The sequence below is a fragment of the Polyodon spathula genome, chromosome 5 (genome assembly GCF_017654505.1).
Source record: "Polyodon spathula isolate WHYD16114869_AA chromosome 5, ASM1765450v1, whole genome shotgun sequence".
NCBI classification, from domain to species: Eukaryota; Metazoa; Chordata; class Actinopteri; order Acipenseriformes; family Polyodontidae; genus Polyodon; species Polyodon spathula.
This window is the reverse complement of record NC_054538.1, coordinates 66,218,449-66,245,669: the sequence shown is the minus strand read 5'-3', so window position 1 is coordinate 66,245,669 and position 27,221 is coordinate 66,218,449. Positions and strand designations below refer to the sequence as shown.

Below are 27,221 nucleotides of genomic sequence, written 5' to 3'. Positions count from 1 at the left end.
CTATCCTCACCACTGACAGTGGAGCAAGGCATTCCGGCAGCGGATCTATACATTTTTTCAAGTCTTTGTCAAATTTAGATTTCTTGACAGCTACAGTAATTTTTAAACTTTTTTTCATGATTATATCAATACAGAATTCAACCAAAAATGCTGTAAATATTCCCTTATCTGGTAATGTTGCCAAGTGGCAAAAACACACCCCGCCAAAACAAATTATATAAAACATTTTATTTAGTAGGGTAAAGTAAACTTACTTGCTATTTATAATACCTGGTATAATACCTGGTTTAAATTATTCATTAATGTGCTTCAATTTAAAGGACTACTGGAATTACACAGCAGTTCCTGGTGTGTACTAATTAGCCATGCTTGTGCTCAAAGCTGAAAGCCTTTCACATAAATAAAAAGCTCTGTTTGCTTGAACAACCAAACAGCAACACTGCTTTGGATTCCATGTCACTATATTTTTATCAGCCGTTTGATCTGAGCTGCTTCTCTGGTGACACTGTGAAGAAATTCTCTAGCAGACAGTCAGTAATACTGGCCACACCATGGGAATACTAAGGTTTAAGGTTTCTAGAAGACCTACTCCCTAGTTGTGACTTCATTCTTCTGGTCCACCTAGAGTCTCCTCTACCAGAGAAGCTTGTATCAGATTTAGCAGTTTTCCATGTAGTTCAATAAATGCTGGCCTTTCCAATGAGTTCTGTTTCCAGCATAGCAGCATGATGTCATATAGCGAGTCTGGGCAGCCTTCAGGAGGTGACATACGCCTCCCATTTAACAGGAATTTTACACAGTCAGTCTTACTCATACCTGCATTATGAAAACAAAACAAAAAAACAAAGTTAAATTATATATATATACACACACACACACACACACACACACACACATATTTTAATGGAAAAATTCCATATACTATAATTGGCTGCATAAAAGAGGCGGGAACCTCTCAGTTGGGGTTGGGTGTTCAGGGAGTAAGAACGAGAGAGGGGAGAGAGGAATATATAAAGAAATAACACTTGCTACACGTGCTGGTTCTATACCAGCATGATACTTGTTAAGAAGTGTTTGTCTATTTATTTTGGCCACTGTGCCTTTTTTTGGTGGGTATGTTTTAGTTTTGTTTGTTCAATTATTTTATTTAATAAATACGTGCACAACGCTTCAACCTGCAGTACTGGTCTCTTCCTGGTCTGTGATGTCAGCACCAAGCCACCCTGCCACAAACCGTCTGGGTAATTACAACCAAACAGTCCATGATGCTTGCTAATGCAGAATGCTGAGGGTCTTACTGCTTTTATACTTCAATGTTAATGTACAATTAATTATCATTTTTATTTTTTATAAATATTTATTTTCAACTATGGGCATTTTGATATCCCAAAGCAATATTATACATTTTTGTTTTGCAAAATAATACAAGAATGTTTTATGGATCTACGCCAAGTCATATCTTTCGAATAATAGATGTTTTTATATTATTTTCTATGCTTTTGTATGACAAAACAATAAAGTTTTATTGAGCGTTATTCATTTGGTCACATGCAAATGACAGACCTGTAAGGAAGCACATGGAGCTGATGGAGGGAGCTTGATCTTTTGTTGTAAATATTTTTAATTAAGGAGTTATGTTTATTATGTTTATTATGTGTCATTACCTTTCATTTGTATCTTGTTTAAAAGTGTCAGATTTTTTTTAATTATTATATTTTGATAAATTAAAAGTTTACTAAGAGATATTTGGGCCATTTTACGTAGTAGGCCTAAGATCTGACTTTGTAGGTTTTTTAATGTCATTACAGCAACATGTCATTACTATCATACATTAGACTGATGGGAATGACACCACCATGCTGGTAATGACAATAATTACTTTTATACACTTTTAAAAGATTCTTGTGAATTATGCAAAATACAAATTCTCTGAATTTTAAAATCACTAGTTTAACATATTTTATATTTATTTTGTTATTTAATTATTTATTTAAATGGAAAATGGGACCAAAGTTAACCTGCTCAAAGATCAAAGAAATACAGAGAACCAATTAAGTCTGATCCTGTGAATGATCTGGAGCATCCTAAAAAAGAAAAAAAAAAAAGATACCTAAAAAGAAAACAAAGTGAAAAGTTTAAGAACAGTTATCAAAAAGGGAAGAAAAATACAAATGACGGCAAGGGGGAAAAAAAAAAAAAAGGAAATCAAGAAAACAGAAGACAAGATTTCATGGCTGTGAACACTCCACCTGTTTCAGCACACGATCATCTGCCTGCCCATCAAGAAGCTGCAGGAAATGAAGGAAATGCATATACCAGAGGACAGAACACAGTTAGAAGGGATTGAGCAAAAGTATATAAGGAGCTTTATAAAACCAAGAAGATTCTACATGACGCACAAAGGTAACAATACAAGAAAAGATGTCAGAAAATGACGGAAAGATTTAGAAATACTCCTTCTCCAAAAACAAAAGCTCCCCAGCAGTTTAGACCTAACCCTGATAAGGGCAGGAAAGTTCTTATTTTCCACACGTCCTTGTTTCTGAGTTACGCAAAAAAATATTGGCAAGTCGCTTCAAAGATCATCAGTGGAAAGATCCTGAAGAAACACAAGCCAAGTAGCGAGCCTCAGAATAGTTTATTCTGTCAGTTCTGTTTTTAAAGTTTACATTACAAATAACTGAACTATCCGTGTTAGTTGTTCTGCTAAGAACTCCAATTTTAGTAAAAAATAAATAAAATTTTTTATAAAATGTTAATGTTAAAGGTCATTTTATTGAACTACAAGCACCGACTTACATTTTGTTGTAAAAAAATAAACAATATGTTTGCTTAGTAAAAGTTTGTGAGTCATTGCCAGAACGCTCTTATCATTACCGTCACGATCGATTTTTTTTTTTAATATTTATCAAATTTGTGCTTATAAAAACATTTTATATCATATCCATGATTGAAAACATCTGGTATTTAAGTAAAATTTAAAAAAAAATTAAAAAATAAATGGTTGGAAAATATATTCTGTTTTTGCAAAATTCTTTAAGCAGTCAAATATAAAACATGTGCTTTTCTAAAATGAAAATAAAAAATGGCATATATTTTATGGCATACACCTTATCTTTACAAAGAAATAAATAGTTTTACTTTTTATTACACTCATTCTGACCACATATTTCTGCAAGCACCTCAAGAACATGGCTTAACATGTAAATATTATGAAGTTAATATGTTTCCTATTTGTAGTAACTGTAGGTAAACATCTGAATAGGTAGATTGAAACACTTTGGATTGTAAGCATTCTGTGTTGCTCAAAAGGCCTGCAGTTGAAAAATCACCAATAAGGAGGCAGGGCTAAAGGGAAAAGAAGTCACTGCGACGCCATTTTGTGTTGCTGTTGGTCTTGTAACCTGAACAGCTGACAGAGCTGTGGTCTCTGTGTGAGAGAAAGGTGTGCTGAATTAAAGCCCTTTGTAAAGAAACAAGCATCTCTCCCGTTTTGCTGAAACATTACACAATGTTTGCTTTATAATGATTTTTCGTTTTATTTCGTTTTATTTTTACAGGTTGCATTTCGTGGATAAAGACAGAAACTGCCGGATTCTTTGGACACTCACACATTTAACACCTTTTGATATGTTGTAAATAAAATATTACCCATTATAAATGACTCTGTTTTATTGCCTTACGGACTGAAGCAGCTGCTCGATCAATGTCTTTCACTTTCGACAGGCGTTTTACAGTAAGAGATGCTGTTTTGGGAGTGACTTATTGTACATATTGTAAGTTATCTGTTTTAACAAAACAATGCACCACACATTCACTATTTTATTTAAATTATTATTTTATTTTAATATAATCATTTTAATATTTTTAACTACTGAATTAACTTATTGAATTCCAAAGGGATAATCGCTAATTCATTAAATATTCCAAACTAATTAAAATTAATCACTAATAAACTACATTTACGTTTTGTAGCAAGCAAAAATGCATTATTTTACCACAGAGACCAGATTCTCATTTACAATGTTGTTCTGGTAACAGTGAGAGAATTTCTGCTCTCATCCGAAGGAGCAAACAACAAAAATGTGTGCGTTTGGGGTTGAAGTGATGTCAGAGTTGATCTAGCAATTTGCCTTTAATTCATCATTGTTGTGCATGCAGGTCATCTTTGGGGAACATCAATACTATAAGAACAGCAAACAGCTACAGAATGAGAGAGCAAAAGCGAATCATAAAGAACATACCTGGATATGGCTCCTGTCCATATGTAATAATTTCAGTCAGAAGGATCCCAAAGGACCATACATCACATTTGATGGTGAATTCACTTCTGTTGAATACCTCTGGAGCCATCCATTTTATAGGGACTTTTACATCTGATGTAGGTAAGAAAGAAAATGATTGGTTTGTCCCTAGTGTCACAAAGATGGCTGTAATGGGTGACATCAGACCAGAAACACGAACCAGGAAATAAACAAAGAGGTGGAGTTTTGGGGAAGCTGAACACTTCCTTGCGCTCAGCATTTAATAAATGAACACACAGTAAATAAAAAGATTGTAACAAAAACAGCACGTGAGGCCAAAATAAACAGACAAACAAAACAGACTAACACTTAAACAAACAGTGGACTAACAGACAAACACGGCGAGTCAAAACAACGGTTATATATTTTACTTTGTTTAGTTTTCTCGTTTTTAATTCTCTCCACACCCATTCTCCACTCACTGAACACACAACCCAGAGTGAGTGAAAACATCCTGCTTTTATGTAGCTGTATAGAGACTCGACTGCTAATCAATACATACATATACATTTTAAACACTCTTGTTACACAGACCCGTTTATATCCCGTGTATCAATGACTATACACCAACAATAACACACAGCATACAACACAAAATACACACAGGGGCGGGCACTTTGCCACACTAGCCATAAATGTCCTTCTTTCTTTTAGTCTATATATAGACTATAAGTTTAAAAAAATAATTGTACTTAGTGGCACAAGGGGGCACCAACAGACAACAGATGTAAGTATGTAGCCTCAGCGCTGCAGATAAGAAGCTACAATATAATAGAATCAAAGCATAGAAAATCTAGTAAATCACAGTAAGAGAAAAGTGAAGCATGGTGCAGTCAAACATTGTTATCTTATAAAAGCGTGGCATGGGGGAGAATGGTAAAAATACTGAATAGACCAATTTAATAAATATACATAAAACACTATCAATCTATCTATCTATCTATATATCTATCTATATAAAGACAGAACAGTGCTGTACCTTCCATCTGTATCTGATTATTAGTAAAGTGAGCCAGGCCAAAGTCAGAAATCTTGCAGGACAGCATTCCAGTCAGTAGAATGTTATCTGCTCGCAGATCCATATGAATAATGTTCTGTCTCTCCAGGTAAGACATGCCTTCTGCAATCTGATACAACCGCCCCCCAAAAAACAAACAAAGAAACATCTTGTAATAACACATGGACTACAAACATGACATTTTAACTGTCTGCCATGTGCTATAGAGTTTCAAATGTTATATACTGTAAGTCATAGACTGTAAGTTATATACTATGCAGATCATTTATATTCTAAAATGCTTTGTATCACAGGTTCAGATTAATTGTTTCAGGAATTTAAAAAAGTAAAACAAAAGTGATTGCATACATTTGGCCCATTTTGCACTTCTATGAAATACATAGGTCTTAAATTTAATTTAAAAAACATGTTATAGAATTTTTAAACAGATATCTCATACTACATTCGGTTAAATACAATTCTCAGTTTGCTTGCCTTCCTTCCAGAAGGTGTATGCTCTTGCTTTACTTCCCTTGTCATTTCACCTCTGCTGTGTGCTCTGGGTCAAAGCATATTACAGCCTAAAAGCGTGGATCTCAAACAGAGATTTATTTAACCTAGTTCTAATCATTTTTAAAATGATAATACAGGTCTGCTATAACATGTAATAGAAAAATTTTGACGTTGTTACACTCTTGGATATATTGGTTTCATACATGTACCGTCCCTCGCATATAGCATTATAATATATATATATATATATATATATATATATATATATATATATATTATAGACACACACACACACTGTTGTGCAAAAGTCTTAGGCATTTTTCAGAACAGAACTGGCAGAAGGCACAGGCGGTGTTGTCCATCAAATCAACAGTACAAAGGTCACTCTTGAAATCAGGACTTAAAGGATGTGTTGCAGTAAGAATACCTCTGTTAAGAAAGAGGGGAACAAGACTTAAAGGCTAAAATATGCACAAGAACACTGAAATTGGACTATGGAACAACGGTCAAAGGTGCTTTAGACTGTTGATGGATGGAAAACGACACCAGTGCCTTCTGCCAGTTCTGTTGTCAATTGAATGCTTGTCTTGTTTCTATTCCTTCAGGATATTACCTTCAAGTATTGCTCATCCTTGTTAGACAACTTTTTGGGTCTTCCAGTCCTGGCTTTGTCAGTTACAGATAATGTTTCTCTGTACTTGTTGATTATGCTTCAGATACCACACCTTGATAATTTTGTGATGTGAGCTATTTCACTCAATGTTTTTCCTTTGTTATGCAAGTCAAGGTTGTTATAATAGTAGAAAACACTAGTGGAGGCTTTGAGTAAATTGTTGATGCTCATAATGCATCAAAGTAGAAAAATGCAACATGTCTAAGACTTTTGCACAGTAGTGAGTGTGTGTGTATGTGTGTTTCTATATATATATATATATATATATATATATATATATATTATATATATATATATATATATATATATATATACATATATATTATATATATATATATAATATATATATAATATATTATATATATATACTTGGACCTCCAAGTAGACATACCACGAAAGGGAAAAATAGACGACACCTCCCGTAGAATCCATATCCACACCTCAATAAAAACAACAGTCTTTATTTCATATCTTTGAATTTCACAGTAAACATAGCTAACACCTTTCGACCCATAGGTCTTTTTCAGAATATATGGTGATTAGAAAGTAAGTTTACCACATCAATGACCCTGTGTGTGTGTGTGTGTGTGTACACACACACACACACACACACACATATATATATACATATATATATATAAAAATTATCAGCAAACCTGAACTGCAAAGTCAATCATCAAAGAATATTCCAAGTCTTTCTTTTCACTGTGATCTGTGGAAGGAAACAAGATCGATTTAGAGGCACTTCTAAATTGCACGACTCAACAGAATTTCAATATTTCACCAAATCTAATTGCTTCTTCACATCCATCATGGTTTTAAACGTGTCTTTCTTTGTATTTTCTGTGAAAAGGAAACCACTGGATAATTTGTACTAATGTGTGTCTGTTTTCTTTACCAGTGAAGGTGGAATTTCACTGCTTACTAGAAATGTGCTGGAGGTTAAATAATGAGTGTAACTTTATGTAATATTTCCAAATAGTTTTTACTGTGATCAATGGATTGTCATCACCTGGGATCTTTGATTTCAAAGGATTTTTTTCCTGGTTAAGTAAAAAAAAAAAAAAAAAAAAAAAAAAAACTGCTATAAACTTCAATTCTACTACTACAAATAAATGCAACCAAACTTGAAAGTTTACCCTTAAGAAACTTCGAGAGACTCCCATTCCTCATGAGCTCTGTGACAATACAGAAGGGTTCCTCCTGCGTGCACACAGCATACAGCTTTAGCAGCCTTTCATGGTTTAGCTCTTTCATGATCACAATTTCATTCAGGATTTGTTCCTTAAATTGGGAGCTTACTGTAAAGAGAATGAAAAGCAGAGATATGCAATTTGTTTAGGCAAGAAATTTAGTTTTGGCTCCAGCAAAATAAAGCAAAAAAACAGGGCATGTACACTAGACTCCAACTTTCCAAATTCTGTTTAATTCAGGTTTAGGGTTCCATAAATGTATGGGTCATTACCATTATGAACAAATACAACAATAACAAGATACAGCGGCGTGAGCAGGTATACATATTTGACCGTTATTGGGGAGGTACATTAAATTATTATATATATTGTGGCAAAGCGTAAGCCTTGCACAATGGAATATGTAGTTTATTGTATGTTTTTGTGTTAATTGTTAATATTGATTTAATTGTTTAGCTGCTGTGGCGCTCCACTGGGGACGATTACCCGTGGAGCAGCAGCTGAAAGCAATCAGCTGTTCCCGCAGGCGGGTGGGCGTGTCTCAACGGAGCGTCAGTATAAAAGCATGGCGATCGCTGTGATCGGGGCTGCTGCAAGGCCTGCCGTTTTCACGGCACCTTTTGCGTTATAGTTTGGGGTATTGTGTTTTATTTTGCACTTTTTGTACGGTTTTCTGTATTTGTCCTCTGTGCGTTACCATCGCTGGTAACGTCACATGACCGCCTTTATTTTACTTTCACTTTCTTTTTTTTGTTAATAAATCCTGCGCGCCTGTGCCGGCGTTTCAACACCAACCTCAGTCTCTCTGTATGCTTGAACAGCGGCTACCCACGCGTGTGACCCGAGGAAGACCCTGTCACATATGGTGTCGGAAGTGGATTCCGCTGCATCCTGCCGAAGCAAGGCTAGATGGCTACAGAGAGACAGGAGGAGCAAACCCCTGAAATTTTTTTGGGGGGACAAGGGCAGACCGCAGGTAACCCTGAGGGGCTGCTGAAGGAGAGGGATGGAGCCGCTGTCCTTAAAGGCACTGTGAAGGAGCCGAGACATCCCGCCCGTACGCCAGAGAGGCCGAGGAGGGTCCGTCCCCGAGAGCTGCAGAAGGAGGAGTTCCGGTCCTGGAAGCTGGCGAGGGAGGAGGAGAGACTGCCTGCCCGGACGCCAGCGGGAGGAACTGCCTGCCGAGCGTCAGCGAAGGAGGACCTGTCGTTTGTGGGGGATCGTCTCAGAAGGAGGCGGGTCAATCCTCTGGAGAGGAGCCCCGTGAAGGGACACTGGGTTTAGGGGGTAATAATTGTGGGTGTATTGTTGTTAATTATTGGTATGTGGATAGTGGTTGTATGTGTGTGCATGTTTATTGTTTATAGTAATGCTGACGTTGGAGCCTGGTGTCTGGTATGATGGTATGGAGGTTGCACCTGGCTCTAATGTTCCCTCCCACCCACCCTTGTGTTTTTTTGTTTTGTCGAATGGACCCCTATGGGTTCCATTCTGAGCGGGAGGATATGTGGCAAAGCGTAAGCCTTGCACAATGGAAATATGTAGTTTATTGTATGTTTTTGTGTTAATTGTTAATATTGATTTAATTGTTTAGCTGCTGTGGCGCTCCACTGGAGACGATTACCCGTCTGCGTGGAGCAGCAGCTGAAAGCAATCAGCTGTTCCCGCAGGCGGGTGGGCGTGTCTCAACGGAGCGTCAGTATAAAAGCATGGCGATCGCTGTGATCGGGGCTGCTGCAAGGCCTGCCGTTTTCACGGCACCTTTTGAGTTATAGTTTGGGGTATTGTGTTTTATTTTGCACTTTTTGTACGGTTTTCTGTATTTGTCCTCTGTGTGTTACCATCGCTGGTAACGTCACATGACCGCCTTTATTTTACTTTCACTTTCTTTTTTTTGTTAATAAATCCTGCGCGCCTGTGCCGGCGTTTCAACACCAACCTCAGTCTCTCTGTATGCTTGAACAGCGGCTACCCACGCGTGTGACCCGAGGAAGACCCTGTCACAATATATATATATATATATAGTGATAAAGCAAAGGGTCTGGTTATAGAGGGTAAATACATCAGGGCTGAGGTTTTGACAGCACTTTCTACTATCACAAAATGGCAGAGGGGAAAGGACTACAGGTCACAAAATGGCCACCCACAGCACACTACAAATCCCACAATGCAAGGTGCCCAGGGTGTGGTAGCCACACCTGCACCAAGTTAGACATAATCATCCACCTATAAAAGGGCTGAGAGAGAGAGCGAGAGAGATGATAAGAGTTTAATTTAACCTAAAAAGGGAAAATAAAGAAGACAAAGTTTCTGTGTATGACTTGGACTGTTTTGACCACCCTTCTGGCGGATTAACCTGGATTGTATGAGAACCCGAACTGTGTTTGAACCCTATGTTAAGTATCCCCTAAAGGTTTGGATTGTCTAATAAAAATCCAGGCACCGCCCTGGTAAATCAAACTGACAGCCTTGTGGTTACTGTGGATCTAGAAGAGGAGTGGGAATGGAGTAAACATATACTACAGCTGAGTGTATTTGTTACATATATATATATATATATATATATATATGATACACACACACACACACAGTATATTATATATGCGTCGATATGGTTATATAAATAAATAGTATTACACCATTTCAATGAGCGTCCTTAACTGCATGTTATGGGGGAGCATGTGTAAACAGAGTACAATGTGTGTCTATAACTGCATGTTATTAGAAAATATGTTCAATTTGTGAGTCAGTGCAAACGCAATACATTGATAAGCACAAATGAATATTTTGGAGATAATTATTGGAGGGTTAGGGTTAGGGTCCCTGGACAGGGAGAGAAGGAATCTGAGCTGGATAGAACGTGGTTCCGGGCTGATCATAGGGAGGAGTTTGGCAGTACAATGGGGATGTAGCTAGGTGAGTACGGCCCTTATGCTGACTGTACTAACGTGCCAGAGCACTGTGTCTGTTTTATGTTTTGGTCTGTCTTGCAGAGGAATAGAGGCTAAGGAGCATCAGCCACAGAGTTAGCAGAAACCCCAGAGAACTGCTATCACTGAACAGCACTTCACAGCACTACTCAGCACAACCGCTTCTGTGCACAAATGTGGACATTGGGATAAAGGACTGTATTTATATCGAGAACTGTATTATTATTTTGGGACTGAAACCTGCCGTATTCAATTACCCTATACCACTGCTGGCATAGGGGCGGATTGTTATTATTTTTATTAATTAAATACGGACATTTTCACAATTGAATTGAACTGTTTGGACATTTCATTATTATCCACACCATTCACCTCCTGACACTCCCTTTTTGTTATCAGCTCCTCTGGAATCATTGAATAGGTCCAAGAGAATACATTTCTCCTCACTCGATCCTCACATTTATTACCAGCTTGGGCAATAGCAAGTCTTTCTCTCTCAGGTCACACATTCACGGAGCATTTACCACTGTGATAAGTTTGCACCAGCAAAAGAAATACCTAAGGTGCGTGTAAGAACTCTTCCATTAGACTCCTGGGTTATTTAATATAAGCATTATAATTTTTTTTTTTTATTATTATTTATTTATTTTTGGTGGGGGGAAGCAGTGTACTACAAGAGAGGAAGGTTCTAATGTAATTTACATTTATTTTTTCTTCCTCACTATTTTAGTGTTTCATTCCATTCAATCGTTCTGTTGTTCCAATATTACATTATTTTCATTTTGCTCTAAATCTGCCTTCTACCTTGCTTTGAACTTAATTTGAGCTGATCTAAAAAAATAATACGTGCCCAGCGTTCCTCATTCCATTCAAATCATGTAACAGTGTGACTTTTCAACTCTGGCAGATTGGGTCTTTGTCAACTGGGTTACTATTGAAATTATGAGTATATGTCAGTATATCAAAGTGTACCCTGGTTTAGACTAAGCTCCTGTTTGATACCTCGGTGTGTCACAAATGTACCCTGGTTTTAAGTCTCGTTTGATGTTGCAACATCTCTTTCTTACTTTTCAGACCCAATCAGCCAGACTCCAACGGAACTGTGAGATTTGTAGTTTTTTATAGTGACTGAAATATCCTTGGTAACATCCTTGGTAATACAACTCCCAGTTTCACTACAAAGACAAGTGATGCACCACAAGCTGTAGTGTTTTCCATTTTCAAATTAAGACCAATTGTTTGGGAACTATGACTTCAAACTCAGATAGCATCCCTGAGACCTGTTTGTTTTCTTTTGGTCGCAATTTTAACTCTAACTAGGTAAATAATACAAACGCATTTTATAAACAATATGTTGTACACTTTTTCTGTTCTGTTGTTGGGGTTGGTTGCCACAATTGTAAAATGAATGTTAATTCATTGAACAGTATGGGGGAGGTGAATGTCTGTAAGTTTGCGTCATACTTAGTTAGTTTTGCATATCTAGTACTTCTTGGTGTTGCTAAGGGACTGCCTTTAGTACAATTTTATTGAGCTTACCAAAATCTGGGGAGTTTATAGATGTTGTCTGTCTACCTGTAGTCATACTTACATGTTTTACACGTAGACAGCCACTCAATGTTGAGGAAACTTGCAAAGGCAATTCTTTAGCGCAGGTTATTGGTAAATAAGGGTGGCTTATTAAGGACAGTGGAGTGGAGAAATGTGTTAGGTCGAGATCACAAGATAAATCTCAGGATCTCGACAGTTCAAACTGTTATCTCAAGATCACAGATTAAATTATCTCAGGATATCAAGATTTTGATCCCTTAATCTCCCTCCCCTTTCTCATCACATCAAACAAACAATTCACCCTGAGGAACGTACTTTATTCGGTGGTGGCCATATTGGAAGACATTTCACGCCTGAGCGGAAATAAACGGTTTGTGGAAATTTTTTGCAACATTTAAAAAGTAAAGTACATTTGCAACATGCCGAGGGTACATTTCGATAATACCCCTGTCAACAAAGACACAATCTGCTCAAGTTTGCCAGACACACAGATTCCTGTTTATATAAAAGCAGAGGAGGTGGATTTGGCTTACATTTTCTTTAAAGCTTAACCATATTCTCAAATTTAACTAAAAAAAAAATACCATTGACTTCCTTGATTGCCACATCAGTTGTATTGTTCCAGATTCCTTCCCAGACATTTCCAAACTCGCCACTGTCCAGCCATTTTACTTTCTTCAAGGTGCTTCTCTCAACCTCCCATTGGTCAGCAGTGAAGTGGGACAGGGTATGGATGGACGGTAAATCGAGCTGAGAAATTAAAAAATATGTACTTGGCTACACTGTATAGGACATCCCGATCTATAATAAGCAGTGCCAAATTAGCCCTTTGGTAGTTTAATTGTATAAATGTAAAATGTCACCCTAACCAGTATTCATATTTAGTTTATACAGCAATATACAGTCAATTTTTATTAAGACAAACTTGGACATATTATTGGATTAAACAATACTAGTAACTGACACTAATTAGAAAAAACTTACCTTAACACAGGGCTTGTCGAGTTGAGTACATAGTCCATCCTCGTGCTGTGTATAGTATTTCACCAACTGAGAAACACTGATGAACTGTTTACGCTCTACAAGATAATAAATGTCTTCAGCTTCCAGTATTTTGTAGTGTCTCGCTGCATCTCCATTCCGGACTAAAAAGTAAATATTTATTAACAGTTTCTACTCGAACCTACCTCAAACCATCTAGTTGTCTAAAATCTTTTTTTTTTTTTTTTATTTCTCTTTACCACCCTACACATCAAATGCAATGAAACAAGGGATTATGGGCAGGATTTTCAAAAGGTCGTAAACGATAACTTCAGTGTTAATCAAGCAAATGGTATATAGCATTGATTTTGGCATTTTCAAGCAGTCGTTATGCCTATTTCATTATTAAATAATTGTCTATTTAGGTTTCATTATTATTATTATTATTATTATTATTATTATTATTATTATTATTATTATTATTAATCTGTGCTGTCCAATTTTTACCCACACGCCAGATAATCGTAAATCAGCATTTTATATGTGAAGTGTTCTAAATAAATGCACATTCTGCATTATACACAAAATAGACAGTCCCATTAGTTTTTATTTCCATTTGGCTACTGCTCGCTGGTCGGAGAGCCGTCTCTCTGTACACCAGTAGTTTCCATAACAGCAAAATATGCTTCCATTCATTTTACTCGAATTCGTTAACATGATTTTGATTAACGAGTTCTCCTTATCTAGTCATTGAGACAGGAAGTGATGTACGTGACCTCCAACAATTAAGCTTTCTAACGAGAAATGCATTCATTAAGTACCACATCGACTCAATTGCAAAGCATTAACGGATTGATTTAATTGACACATTTCATTTGAAAATCACTTGATACTAAAGCTATCGTTACTATACCACAAATTTGATATTTTTGAAAATCCTGCCCTATGTGCAATACTTTCTGATCTTTACAGGCGATAGAACAGCTGATGCAGAGGCAACACAGGGGTGTGTTCAATAGCAGAGCGCTTTCTCGTGGAGTCCGTAACATAATTAGCACTATTGAGAGTGAGCAGTTTCACGACGGCAGGCAAGAAATCGCTGTGTATTAAAACAGTTGCTTTAAGTGAGATTTGCCATTGTGTGTGTGTGTGTGTGTCTTTATATATATATATATATATATATATATATATATATATATATATATATATATATATATATATATATTCCTTTTCTAATACAGTTGCTACTTAAAAAAATAAATACCATAATCAGTTTTAAAAAACTAAAATGACAGCAAAAATATACTTATCACACATGTGTTGGTCATAAAAATACATATTTGAAAAAATCAATTTGCAGCCACGCCAGTGATCAATCAGGACGGCCATTTTGGACCTCCAGCCAGGCGGCTCTGAGTTTGACTCACTGCTGTTATGTAGCGCTCCTTCATAGAAAGCTCCGCGTAACGCTCTGCCTATTGAACGCACCCCAGGGGTCGGACGGCAATGTACAATAAGCAGAGCACTTTCTCCTGGTGCCTCGTAGCATATGTTAGCAGTTATAGGGAAATGAGCCATCAGAGAACAGCTTCAATGCACGTGGTCCACCAAGTTGAAGCATTATCCAAATTCAGTTGGGGAACTGATAAAATTTTTATTACAGATTAGACATGATAACACATTTTGCATATTACACATTCTTGGATAACACATTTAACATATAATACATTTTTGGCCTCGCCTCGGGTACCCCCTGCCCATAATTTCTCCGCTGATAAGTGGAGAGGCTGACTGTAGGGAAGCCATGGGTAGGGGGCAGGATAGCTGCACTCCCCGTTAGACGAAGCCAAAAAACAGTTGAAGGCTGGAGAGAAGGAGGCAAAATCTAACTCGCAGCAGGGAGGTAATGGATCAGGTGAGATTTTAACCCCTTCCCTGACGATCATTGGACAAGTAATTACATTGTTAGCGATAAGGTACTGCTATTTCGATTGACAATTGTCTGGTTATTGACACTTAATAAGCTTGATTTGACTGACTGGTTAATAGTGAGTTCCCTGCCTGAAACACCGCTCTGCTGCATTGCCAGAGGAAAAAAAAAATATTTCCCTTGGAAAAATACCAAGGGCTTTATGACAAAGGTCATCACAGTTATAAAGATTCGGAGATAAAAGATCACACCCAGGAGTCCATTTTGAGGAACTGGATATGGCCATTATATTTGATTTACTGCAATATGTTGAAATACCATAGAGGGCAACGGGCAAAAGTTTTGCATTACCTAGAATTTTAGGACTGAGCCATATTTAAAAAAAATTTTGTTTTTATTAATTAATTAATTAATTAATTATTAATTAATATACTATTAATCGCGATTAATTTTTTAATCACGATTTAAAAATAAATTAAAAAAAAAATCTTAGTTAATCTCGGTTTTAATCGCATATTAAATTGATACAATTACTACATCCATCTAATTTAAATTTGTTTTATTATTATTATTATTATTATTATTATTATTATTATTATTATTATTATTATTATTATTATTATTAACTGTAAATAAAATTGTTTAAAATGTATTTATTTAACCAGGAAATGTACCCATGGAGACCATCACCAAAATGTACTAGGGGCAATAATTTAGAAATTACAAATACAGCTGTGACAGGGTGCTCGTTTCATGTGTGTAGGTATGGAGGTGGAGTTGAATCGCTGGCACATGTACGCAGGATTTATTCACACAAACACAGAAAGTAAATAAAGGTAGTCATGTGATGTTACCAGCCATGGCAACGCACAGAGGACACATACAGCAAAAAACAAAATAAAACACAGTACAAAAACTACAAATGAAAGGAGCTACACAGGGCGAGAGCAAACCTTATAAACGAGGCATCCCTCTCCAGGCACTGTCACTTAGTTATCATACCTAGCTTGATTCATGGGCTTGCAGCGATCCTGAAATTCTGTCGAAACTGGTGGGTTTAATTTGTTGTATTGTTAGTGCCTGTAGCACAAGAGCTGCTAGTGTATTTTGAGAAGTGAAAGTGTGTTCAGCATGCAGCGGACTAGATGTACTCTTATGTGATACTAGAATTCACTTTAACGAGGACAAGTATGAGCCTTTCTGTCCAGTGAGCCATCAGAACATTAAATAAAAATAAAAAAAAAAAACATTAATTTTTAGCGCTTTGCTCCATTACGTGGCTCAGTGATTAACTTTCCATATAAACAATAACTGCACTCAGACTCTCAATCCAGTGTTGACGCAGCCGGGATTGAAGTAAGGTGTGCCGAAAGGCTCAAGACACAGCAATTCGATTAACACGTGTTAAGATTAATTAATCTCCAAAGCAATTATCGCCTTAATCACTGCGAATAATGGACAGCTATATATTAACATCATTTAGATATTTTATTTAACGTCATGTACAGTGCCTAGAAAAAGTTTGTGAACCTCATGATAATTAAGGAATATTTATGGATAATTATAGTTTTACCATGATAGCCTTCTTTTATCAAAACCAGTCTTTTCTTAAATACCCAATAGGGTTTATGTCAACCAATTCCATGTCTTTTGAAACAAAATGATGTATGAATTAGACAAATTAAAATTCAGGGTATGTGAAAAAGTAAGTTAACCCCTGGGTTTATCAGCTCAATTAAGGAGATAATTAGAATCAGGTGTTTAAATAATTAGGTAGATCTTCAGGGGTGAGTTTGGGAGGCCCCACCCAATCTAAAGATCAGAAACTTTGTGAATTTGGTCTTCACCCCACAGGTGTGTGGAAAAACATCATGCCACAATCAAAATAAATCTCTGAGGACCTCAGTTATTGATGCTCATCAGTCTAGAAATGGTTACAAAAGAACTTCTAATGATTTGGGGCTCCACCAATCCACTGACAGATAGGTAGTCTACAAATGGAGAGAGTTCATGACCACAGTTACTCTACCAGGTCATCCTACCAAGAACAAACTGGAAAATCATCAAGGAAGTCATAAAAAACCCCAGATTAACATCCAAGGATCTGCAGGCCACGCCTTGGCTAATGTGAGTGTTCATGACTCAACTATCAGAAAAAGATTGAACAAGAATGGTGTTCATGGAAGGATAGCCAGGAGGAAACCACTGCTCTCTAAAAAGAACATTGCTGCCTGTTTGAAGTTCGCCAAAGAGCAGGTAGATGATCCACAAGAATTCTGGAACAATGTGCTCTGATCAGACGAGTCAAAGGTAGAACTTTTTGGCAAAAACCAAACACTGTGTTCGAACAGAAGAACCTCATCCTAACTTTCAAGCATGGTGGGGGGAGTGTATTGGTTTGGGGCTGCTTTGCTGCCACAGGACCTGGACGGTTTGCCATCATGCATGGTATCGGAAGATTCTAGAGGAGAATGTCAGGCCATCCGTCCATGAGCTGAAGCTGAACTGAAAGTGGGTCATGCAACAAGACAATGATCCTAAACATACAAGCAGATCTACAAAAGAATGGCTGCAGAAGAAGAAATTCTGTGTTTTAGAATGGCCTAGTCAAAGTCCGGATCTAAACCCCATCGAAATGTTGTGGCAGGACCTGAAGTGAACTGTCCATGCAAGGAAGCCCTCAAATATACCGAGTTGAAGCAGTTCTGTAAGGAGGAATGGGCCAAAATTCCTTAAAACCGATGTGAGAGACTGACCAAAAGTCAAACCATATTTTTGTGTAATTTGTTTAATCAGGTTATCTTTATCTATTCTTAGGACTTAGGTTAAGGTCTAATAACATTTTAGGTTTGAAATATGTGAAAATCCTAAGGGGTTCACAAACTTTTTCTCAGCACTGTAATCAAAGAAACTACAAAGCAGTATGTAATTCAATGTTAACGGAACATTATTAAGTGGGTTTCATTTGACTTTATTAAGCAAAATTAGTTAATTCTATAGGGTGATGCAAAACTTTTAGCCATATCTGTACCCTTTTAGAATTGTGTTAAGCAAATACACTGTAGTTCCTATTCATACTGTTTACAAAGACGTATTTTACTTTTATAAAAAGGAATGAATACAAAAATTATGACTATGCGATTCAGGTACTGTATGTTTATTGTCAACAAACAAAAAATAGCACATATACGTTGGAGATTTTGCAGTGTCCTAAATTATAAAATGGATATTCAAGTTGGAAGGAAAAAGGAAACAAAAACATGGAAACTATGAAAATAACCACAATACTAAAAATAGGTAGAAAGGCTTGTTTTGACTGAAGATTTTTGGCACAGATACCCATCACTACAGGCATGACATTCTTAAACTATTTCAGAGAAAGAAAAACAGGGCTAGTTATAGTCCCATATTTAAGAATATAATGGACAGCATTTGTTCTCGTGATAGGTGTGGTCCAGTTAGTACAAGCTGGTTAAAACCATTTTCATACACCCGAGGCTCCACAGTGCATGGAGGAGATATTTCCTCACCTGACAGATAATAGTGCCTTTGCTCTTCACTCTTCCACACCAAAAAGGCTCCTTCTCCATTTTCCACTCTAAGCAGACACCTCTTGGCATCCATCCGCTTGGTAATGTGTTCAAAGTACCAGCTAGGAAACAATTTGTAAGATCGTGAGTTATATTACAAAGAGCTGTGATGCTTTCAAGTTCTTGCCTTGTTATGAATGATCATTCTGAAATACTGTCATTAAACTTTGAGCTCTACCTTGGATTTTAGTCTAGTCAGAGAGGAGCAACATAACAAACATTCGTTCAGTTGTTGAATTTACATGCAAACTCCAAGGATATCCTACAGTATATCTTGAATAAGGGTAGTATATGCTGACTGAAGAGAGAGAGTAGGAGGCAATGGCACAAAAACGGGTTTAGACTGTTACCGTATGCTTTGATACCCATAACTATATGCAGTATATTATTGGTCCAGTTGTGTAAAAAAATAATGTCTTTCAAACTGTGCAGGTGCAGCGGTATGCTATGTTTGTATTAGCCATTGTACAGGGGCATGGCACACACTGAGGCATCCGAGGCGGCTCTCTTGCTAAAAATACATTTATTTTTGCTCTGTACATTTTTTTAAAAAAGTACAAAAATGTGTCCACTTGAGTGGCATAAACAACTTGTTTATATATATTTTTATTTTTATTTGCCAGTTCTTCATAACATTACTTTGATATCAGATTGTATTTGACAGCTGCGGTATTGAAACTACACGCCACACAGACATGTTCTCTTCTCATTGGTCAGATACCTTAATTACACCGCGTGTTGCTCCTGAACTGGATCAGGATTAGGGTTCAGTGAAGCCTGATCCAGATCCACTTAGTACAACACCTACACATGATCCGACTCCTGATCCCGGATCAGATCTCACTTTTTGTTCTCTTAGGGGGTGGAATTTGAGTGATTGGGAGAATTTGATTGGAGGAGTTTACGGGAGAATGCATGGAAAGTAGTTGTGTGTGAGAAAACAAGGAAAAATTGATCAAAAGTCAAAAAAGGCAAGTTTATCAAAAAGATATTTGTTGTACGCTGCGTATCTGACTGCAGTAGGACCAGACTAAGGATGGAAAAATTAATCCTGTAAAAAGTCAGATTAATGAATCCTCTTTTAAATACCATTATACACAGCTGTAACAATTACGATATTCACACAATTATTGTTTTGAGATTCAGTTTTTATTAGGGAGCTCCCCTAGCCGCGTGGGTGTGTGCATTCGCTGCTCAGTGACAGGCAAGAGAGCCAGACGGAGGTTGAAGTTGATACACCCTGCAGGCGAACAGGATTTATTTACATATCAACACAGTGAACAGCTCACGTGACACTACCAGCAATGGCAGCGCACGGAGTACATACAACACAGTGTATGAAAACTTTGGTGGCGTCTGCAATCTCTGAACTAATCTTCCCTGTTCAATAATAAACAAACTCTGGCTATCTTCGCTCGTCTATTGGCAGTTTCGACTTGCTTAGTTACGCTTCGGTATCCAACTCTGGTTCTGGTTCTCCCTCACTTTAATTCAATTCCATTCAAATTCAATTCAATTCAAAAGGTTCTTTATTGGCATGACACCATTAATGGTATTGCCAAAGCAGATAAAAGTACAGTATATAATATAAATATGACACAAACTTCAATGTCAAAAGTAAATAATGAAAAGGAATAATTAAATAAAAAGGTAGAAATGTAAAACAAAACACTGGTAAATTAACAACCCCCCCCCCCCCCCCCATCAGTGCCCCTATGCAGAGCGTTCACTGTGTGTCCTTCAGACTGTGACAGGCATACACATACTGGGCAGCCAGTGGGGCTCTGTGACCCTCCTTCAGTAGGACTGCCACTCTCTGGTGATATGTGGGAATTACTGGAGAGAAATTGCAATTTTTTTTAAAAGAATATGTCTCTGTGGGTATTTATTGCAGTGTAATAGAAATAGACTTCTGTGTCATCCTGTTTTGTGATGGCAGTTGGTGGTCACTGAGCCTGTATTTGGTCAGGATCTGCCTCTGTTTTGTGTCTCTGACAGTAATCACGTATATTTCTGTTTAGGGCCCATGTATATTTTTTTGTTAGTTTTTTTTTTTTTTTATCCCAATGGTCCATATAAAAGTGTTTGAGGTGTTTTATAATTTGGTGAATTCTAATTGGAATTGTTTTAGCAGTGCTGTCCTGAAGTTGGCTGATGTCAGTGTGGCAGTACAGTGAGCTTCAGGACCAGCTGGCTGAGGGGACTCTTTCTGAGCTCTTGGCTGTTCAGGGCTTTGGGGTGTTTGACCCACTGTGTGTAGTCCTGGTCTGTGTTTCCTCCTGGTGGTTTGGCTGAGTGGAAGCTGGTAGTGGTCGGAAGAGCAACCCCTGAATCCACAGAAGCTAGTCAAGCATTTAGCTTTTAGGAGAAGCTTATAAATCTACTGCAGGAAGAAGGGAAGACAATGTGTGAGGTCCAGGCTTTATGTGGGACTGAAGCTCAGAAGCCATTATCAAAGCAGTGGGGGACTGTGGAGGAGTGTCCCGCCCCTTTGTGTTTATTAGTGTTTCATGTTGTATGTAGTGTGAATGTTGGTGTTTATGTATAAAATAGAATATGGGTTATGAGCACGAGGGTTATAAAGTGTAATTTGTGTTTAGGCATGAAGATTGCACAGCACTTCACGTGCAGATAAAATGTAATAATATGTGAGCATAGGAATTGCACTTCATTAATTCAGTGCAGTTGGGCTGAGACTCCAATTGAATGATTGATTAGGAATCGAGTCTCAGTACAGCTGCATAAAAGCAGCATGTTTTTACTCACTTGGGGTTGTGTGTTCGGTGAGTGGAGAACGGATGTAGACAGGAAATAATTAAAAACAAAGAAAGGAAAAGTAATTAATTGATTTCACTCACCGTGTGTGTCTGTTCATTTGTTGTTTGTTAGTGTCTGTTTCATTTAGTGTTAGTTTGTTTTGTTTGCCTGTTTATTTTGGCCTCAAGTGCCATGTCCTGTCTTTTATTTTGTTTATTAAATTCTGAACGCAACCAAGTGCTCAGCTTCACCAGAACTCCACATCTGTCTGTGTGATGTTACCACTACAGTCATCCTGGTCACAGAGACGAGTTAGAGAAGATTGCGAAACCACAGAATGAGAACGCGTACCACCGGTTACAGGAGTATCGCTATGTGACAGGGTTAGGAGTCCTGCATATGAAAAGGGGGCAGGGCAAAAGGCCGGCTGTAAAATGTATTTGTTTTGTATTATGATTTAAAAATGTAGTGTTTATTTTAGAATGGGCTACCCCTCCATCCCTGTGTTTAGTGTGTGTTATTTTGTATCTGTTTTGTTTTATTATAATTTATGTATTTTTAAATATGACAACGTAGTTGTGTTATTGTTTGTGAATGTATTTAAATATACGATGGTGAGAAGTCAAGTTATTGTTTTACAGCATGGATGGGAAGACCCATCCACATTAAAAACCTTGTGCAGAAGGTGACCATCTCCCGAGTTAATTATCATATAAACCTGCAGCTCTCTGCAATCTGGGTGGGTGTTCGGAAGAGTGAACGAGAGGGAGTGAGGAGAAAAAGGAAAAGAAAAAGTAAACATAGGATCAGTGAAAGGGATCTGCCCAGACTGACCTGTGTGTTTTGTGTTAGGGATTTGTTTTATTTAAAACCTTTTTTGCTCTGTGAGCAAGTGGTTTTTGTTTGAATATTTTATTTATTTTTGTTATTTAAAAATAAAACGGTGCCACAGCGCCTTTACAACTGCAGTACTTTGGCTGTGTGACTCTCTGGCTTGACGTCACCACTCAGCCATCCCTGTCACACCCTACTACACCTGGTGAGGAAAATTTCAAAGTGGATGAATCAGGCCTGCCTAATGGAACAGGAATGTTACTGTTCCAGTTGCGAGAAAAGAACAAGAATTGGGGAGAGCTTGAAGTGCCCTGATTTAGAAGTCATTCAAGCCATGAGGCCAAACTCCAGGGCATTACTATTGAACTAAATTTCCCAATAGGAGTGCTGCCACTCACACAGACTTTGATGTAGCAAACATTTTATTGTGTTAAAATTATACAAGACTGAGAGCATGTTCTTTGATTTTAGGACACACCAAGATTCACCATCTTTGGTTTTCTTGGGGTCAGTAGCTTACATAGACTGAAGCAACGTCTTTGTATTTTTTTTTCTAAACACCCTGAAATGAAATGTACCGTCTTTCTTAGGAACTTAGAGCAGCTCTAATTGAGGTGAGGGTGGACCCACAACCAAATCCATACAAACCACTCAAGTACAAAACCACTCAAGCACGATCTTATCTGACCTTTTACAGACATTGCAACTCAGTGATGGTATTCAAATCCATTGCTGTTTAAATCAATTATGTAAAACTGAATAAACCTTAAGTTAAGGTTATTGTAGCAGGTGCTGCATGTTAAATCATTACACCTTGATCAAGTATCACATTTTAAAAGCAGTGTAGTTCCCTTTCCTCTTGAACAGCTACATCGATTTGATTGCTGCTGGGTCTGTCTAGAGTTCGTGCTGCAGTTAGTCAGGTAAGCCGGTTCCACTTCATTTGTTCCCAGTGTCATGTTTTCATTGTTTAACCTTCATCATTGTTTAACTTTGGTATAGTTATTTATGTTTTTGTTCAAACTTGGTATCTGTAGGACGAGTGGTGTCAATGTTGCTGTGAGGCCCAACCCTGAAGTAGGAACTCGTCTCAGGTAGTTAAGGAAATGAATATGTGTTTGAACATGCATTGTGGTGGAGACGTTCTAATAATGAGTTCTTTTATATTATTAGGCCCAGGGCCTTCCACTGTCTTTTCTTTTAATGTGTTTTCTTAGTTGCATTTTAGCCACTTATCTTTTTTAATATTTAGCATATTTTAACCTTTTCCTAAAGTAATATAATAGTGCTTGTTTTTATTATATTTATAAACAGCAATATATCTTGTTTTTATTACATTTTTAAACCACAATATATCTTGTTTTGTGGCGATTCCTATGGCAGCCTGTCTCTACTGCCGAACCGTGAGGAAGTCGCAGGGTGTTTTCTTTCGTTTCTTGTGTATATTGATTTGCACACTGTTATTTTGTTCACTTATTTGACTGATTGATGGTGATTTCTGGTATTCCGGCTGTTGACGACCGGCTGTTGTTAACAATTTTGTGGTATTACCACTCTGTATAAATGTTTGCTGTCTTATGATACATTGTTAGAACTGCTTTTGTTTTATTCTATTTTTGTCGTTGTTTATATGAATCATATTTTGGGCTGTTTGTCCAAATAGGCAATCAAACTGTACCTTACTTGTACTTTTATTTGAAGTGTTCCTGTTTGTGGGCCTGTTACAGTTATTATTGGATGTAGGGGTTCCTCTCCTCCTAGGTATTGGTAAGGGGTTGACATAGTGAATCAAGACCATTAAGACCATTAACTACACAATGTTGTGGTAATACCTTCTTAGAGAACTATTTCTGTTTTCTAGCAACACAGGAAAGTAAGTACTATGTGACATTTTTAGTGAGAGCTTTTATTTTGAGGCCTTGCTTATTATTCATTGCATGTCCTCATACCTGACATTTATGCTTTCATTTCCTGCAGTACTGATCTTTTGCAATGTTTTCTCTGAAGGCTTACTAAACAGTACTCTGGAAAATGTATTACTTGATACAAAAAGTCTGCAGACCGATTTTTTTTCCTAAGTATGTTATGCCTTAAATTTTGAACTTTGAACAGATTTCAGGCTCACAGAGAATACACCGCAATGCTTAGTTAAGTTTTTTTTTTCTGAAAGAAAACATTAAAAAGCAAAATGTAAATAATTAAAATCTCCTACATGCACATGAGTTGTTTTATTGGTTCTGCAACATTAGCGGTTTTCTTTTTGTTTAGTGTCTGCTTTTGTAAGGCTGCAAACATAGTATGTCTTCCAAAAATAGTACTTCAGTACTATAATAGGGTTCAATAAGGCAGCTCTATTGTCTTCAGTAAAATATATGTTTTTTAAAACAATCTTGTTCAGACTACTTATTAAACATATTGTTGTTTTTGTTGCTCTCGTGACATTGTAAAGTTCTTTGGAGTGAGAGCCATCTGCTTTTATAAGGTGATGAATTGAACCTGCAGAACTATCCCGGTCGAGGAGCTGCAGTTCCAGTGGACTTGTATGGTTTGGGGAAGACAATTATTTCATTTCTCACAGATGCTTTTTACACGTATTGAAAACGTCGTTGTATTTTTGAAAGGAGAAACCACCCCTTAATCACATATGTAATTATCGAACCCTATAAATACCTTCTTTCATCTACGGACCTTCTCATTCGTCATTTGTAGCGTGCCTTGTCTAGGGGAATGTGGCCTTGGGTGCCATTTGTCCTGCCTGCTAGCATTAGTTTTTATTTAATTCATATATTTCATTCATCATAGTTTTACCAGCATAGGGGTGGCTAACAAGTTCCAATGGGATTGGCCAAATTCAAATAACGTAATAATTTACGAGCATGTTTATCTGTCAATTTAATAAATCATTCATTTAATTCCATTGGTGGTTGTTTCCTTTCTGCATTTCATATCATTTTTACAAGAACTCTAAGCAACAAAAATATTTTCACATATATATTTTTGTCTGCCAACAGAATAAATTGGTTTTGGTTTGCAAGTTGAGCAACAAACCCTAAGAATTTAAAACCTTCATTTAGGTCCAGTGTATGAAAAGAACACAAGGATTTGTTATTATATAACCAATGCGCACACACACACACACAAACACACACACACACACACACACAGTAAATTCAAAATGAGTATGGTACTTACGGTTCAGCCTCAATACTCCCTACCAGCCTAATAAAACTCCTGGGAACATATCCCTCTTCTTCCTTGCCCTCTTCTACTTGTTTCCTCACATATATCCAGTCCTCTTCCTCCTTCAGTATTTCCAGTCGGTCCCCCTTCTGTATGCTCAGGTCCTCAGCAGTGCGAGCAGTGTAGTCATACAGACTGACACTCATGGGGTTACAGTAGATTAAAGCATCATTCTCCACTGGGTAAAGGCAGCAAGAGCATGGGCATCCTGTGCAGTGTTCTTTACAACAAGCAACATTTCCCATTGCTGTTGCCTCTGTGAAAATGAAGCAATAATGTGGAGAGAAGCACTTATTAATGCCTCCCTTGCCAAAAGAATGTCAAGAACAGGTTTGCCTTGTTTTAAGTACGGTTTACTGTACACCAGGTAATTTACACTGCTGAGCCTTTTAAAAAGTCCCTTTTATCGATATATTTTTTTCAATAATAATAATGTAGTGAAATATGACGGTTTTGTGAGCTGGCTAATATCTACTTCAGTCTTGGTTGAGTACACTAAACTCATTTTATTTGTGACTTAAGACGGATTTGAAGCAAAGCCTATACAAGTTAATTACTGTACATGATAGATTAGTGAACAAACCGGTCTGCATAGCTTCACTATAACTGCATATTAAATGATGAATGATGGCCACCACAAATGCTAAAGTGAATTACTTTATTTCTCACTGTTTATTTCCTGTAGTTTATCTTTAATGTGTCCCAGAGTCTTTGTTTGTGCCTGGTTTAAAGCCAGTAGATTTTTTTTTTATTTTTTTGCCTATTGAATCTCAATATATAAATTATTGATTCATGGTAAACAGTGCTAGGATGATGCACTGGTAAAAATGAATTGATAAAAAAGGATGATTCAAATATGTATAAAATAACAAATACAAAAAAGCATTAAAAGTGAAATACAATAATTTGTTTCTATACCATGCATGATTGTGTTTAAAGTCAAGCAATCTATTATTGTTAAAAAATCCCTAAACACCGTCGCTAAAGTAAAGTATGTTGTAAACGGCTTGATTATATGATCCTCCTAACCTTACGGTGTATGGATTCACAACACGGATTCATTGAGTGCACAAGGAGATAAAAACTGAGATGAAGTTCAGGATGATATATTTTAGGGGTGACTGTTGTCTCAATGCATCCTCGTAGATATTATATGACAAGTGCTTTGGTCTTTCCTTGTTTTAAGGTCCTGGTTTTTAATAATAAAAAACTTAATGAGTAACTTGTCTCACTGACAGACTACTATTGCTATGCTGTCAATTGACAGCTTATGAGTCTATTCAATGACAGTAAACCATGGAATCATTTGGGGACAGTTACCATTGTGGTAAATTAACAAGGGAAAATATATATATATATATATATATATATATATATATATATATATATATATATATATATATATATATTATATAAATAATATATAAAAACTAAAAAAAGAAAACCCAATAAAAACAGGATGACAACGAACACCATCACAGAACGTTTGAAACTACAAATGTCATCAGAATGTTTGAGCTTCTGTTACTGAGCCCTGAGTCAAGAGTGCTACTGCTGTGGGCACCACCTGCAAAAACAGATTGACAGGGATTTAATGACTTTGGATATTCCCATGGTGACAATTTTTCAACTATAGATAAACAAAATATGTTCTACATTTTCCAAACAACAGTTTTTATGGTAATATTATGCAAAAATGAGTGAATGTTCAATTATAGGATATTAAGT

At 37.0% G+C, this 27,221-nt stretch overlaps 1 protein-coding gene across 2 annotated transcripts; it reads right to left on the bottom strand.

The window, feature by feature from the left end:
* Positions 1-213: 213 nt before the first annotated feature.
* Positions 214-25,788, bottom strand: si:ch73-340m8.2 (tyrosine-protein kinase Src42A). Of its 2 annotated transcripts, none has more exons than XM_041251071.1 (9): positions 25,446-25,788; positions 18,603-18,724; positions 13,146-13,240; positions 12,746-12,911; positions 7,627-7,788; positions 7,144-7,199; positions 5,284-5,431; positions 4,245-4,376; positions 214-816 (listed from the first exon to the last, which is right to left on the bottom strand). In XM_041251071.1, the coding sequence occupies exons 1-9, from the start codon at positions 25,736-25,738 to the stop codon at positions 605-607; spliced, it is 1,386 nt and encodes a 461-aa protein (XP_041107005.1). In that variant the 5' UTR covers positions 25,739-25,788; the 3' UTR covers positions 214-604. The 2 variants fall into 2 exon arrangements, with proteins under 2 accessions (XP_041107005.1, XP_041107004.1); XM_041251070.1 differs by having other exon boundaries at positions 13,146-13,306; positions 25,446-25,787.
* Between the last annotated feature and the right edge of the window lie 1,433 nt (positions 25,789-27,221).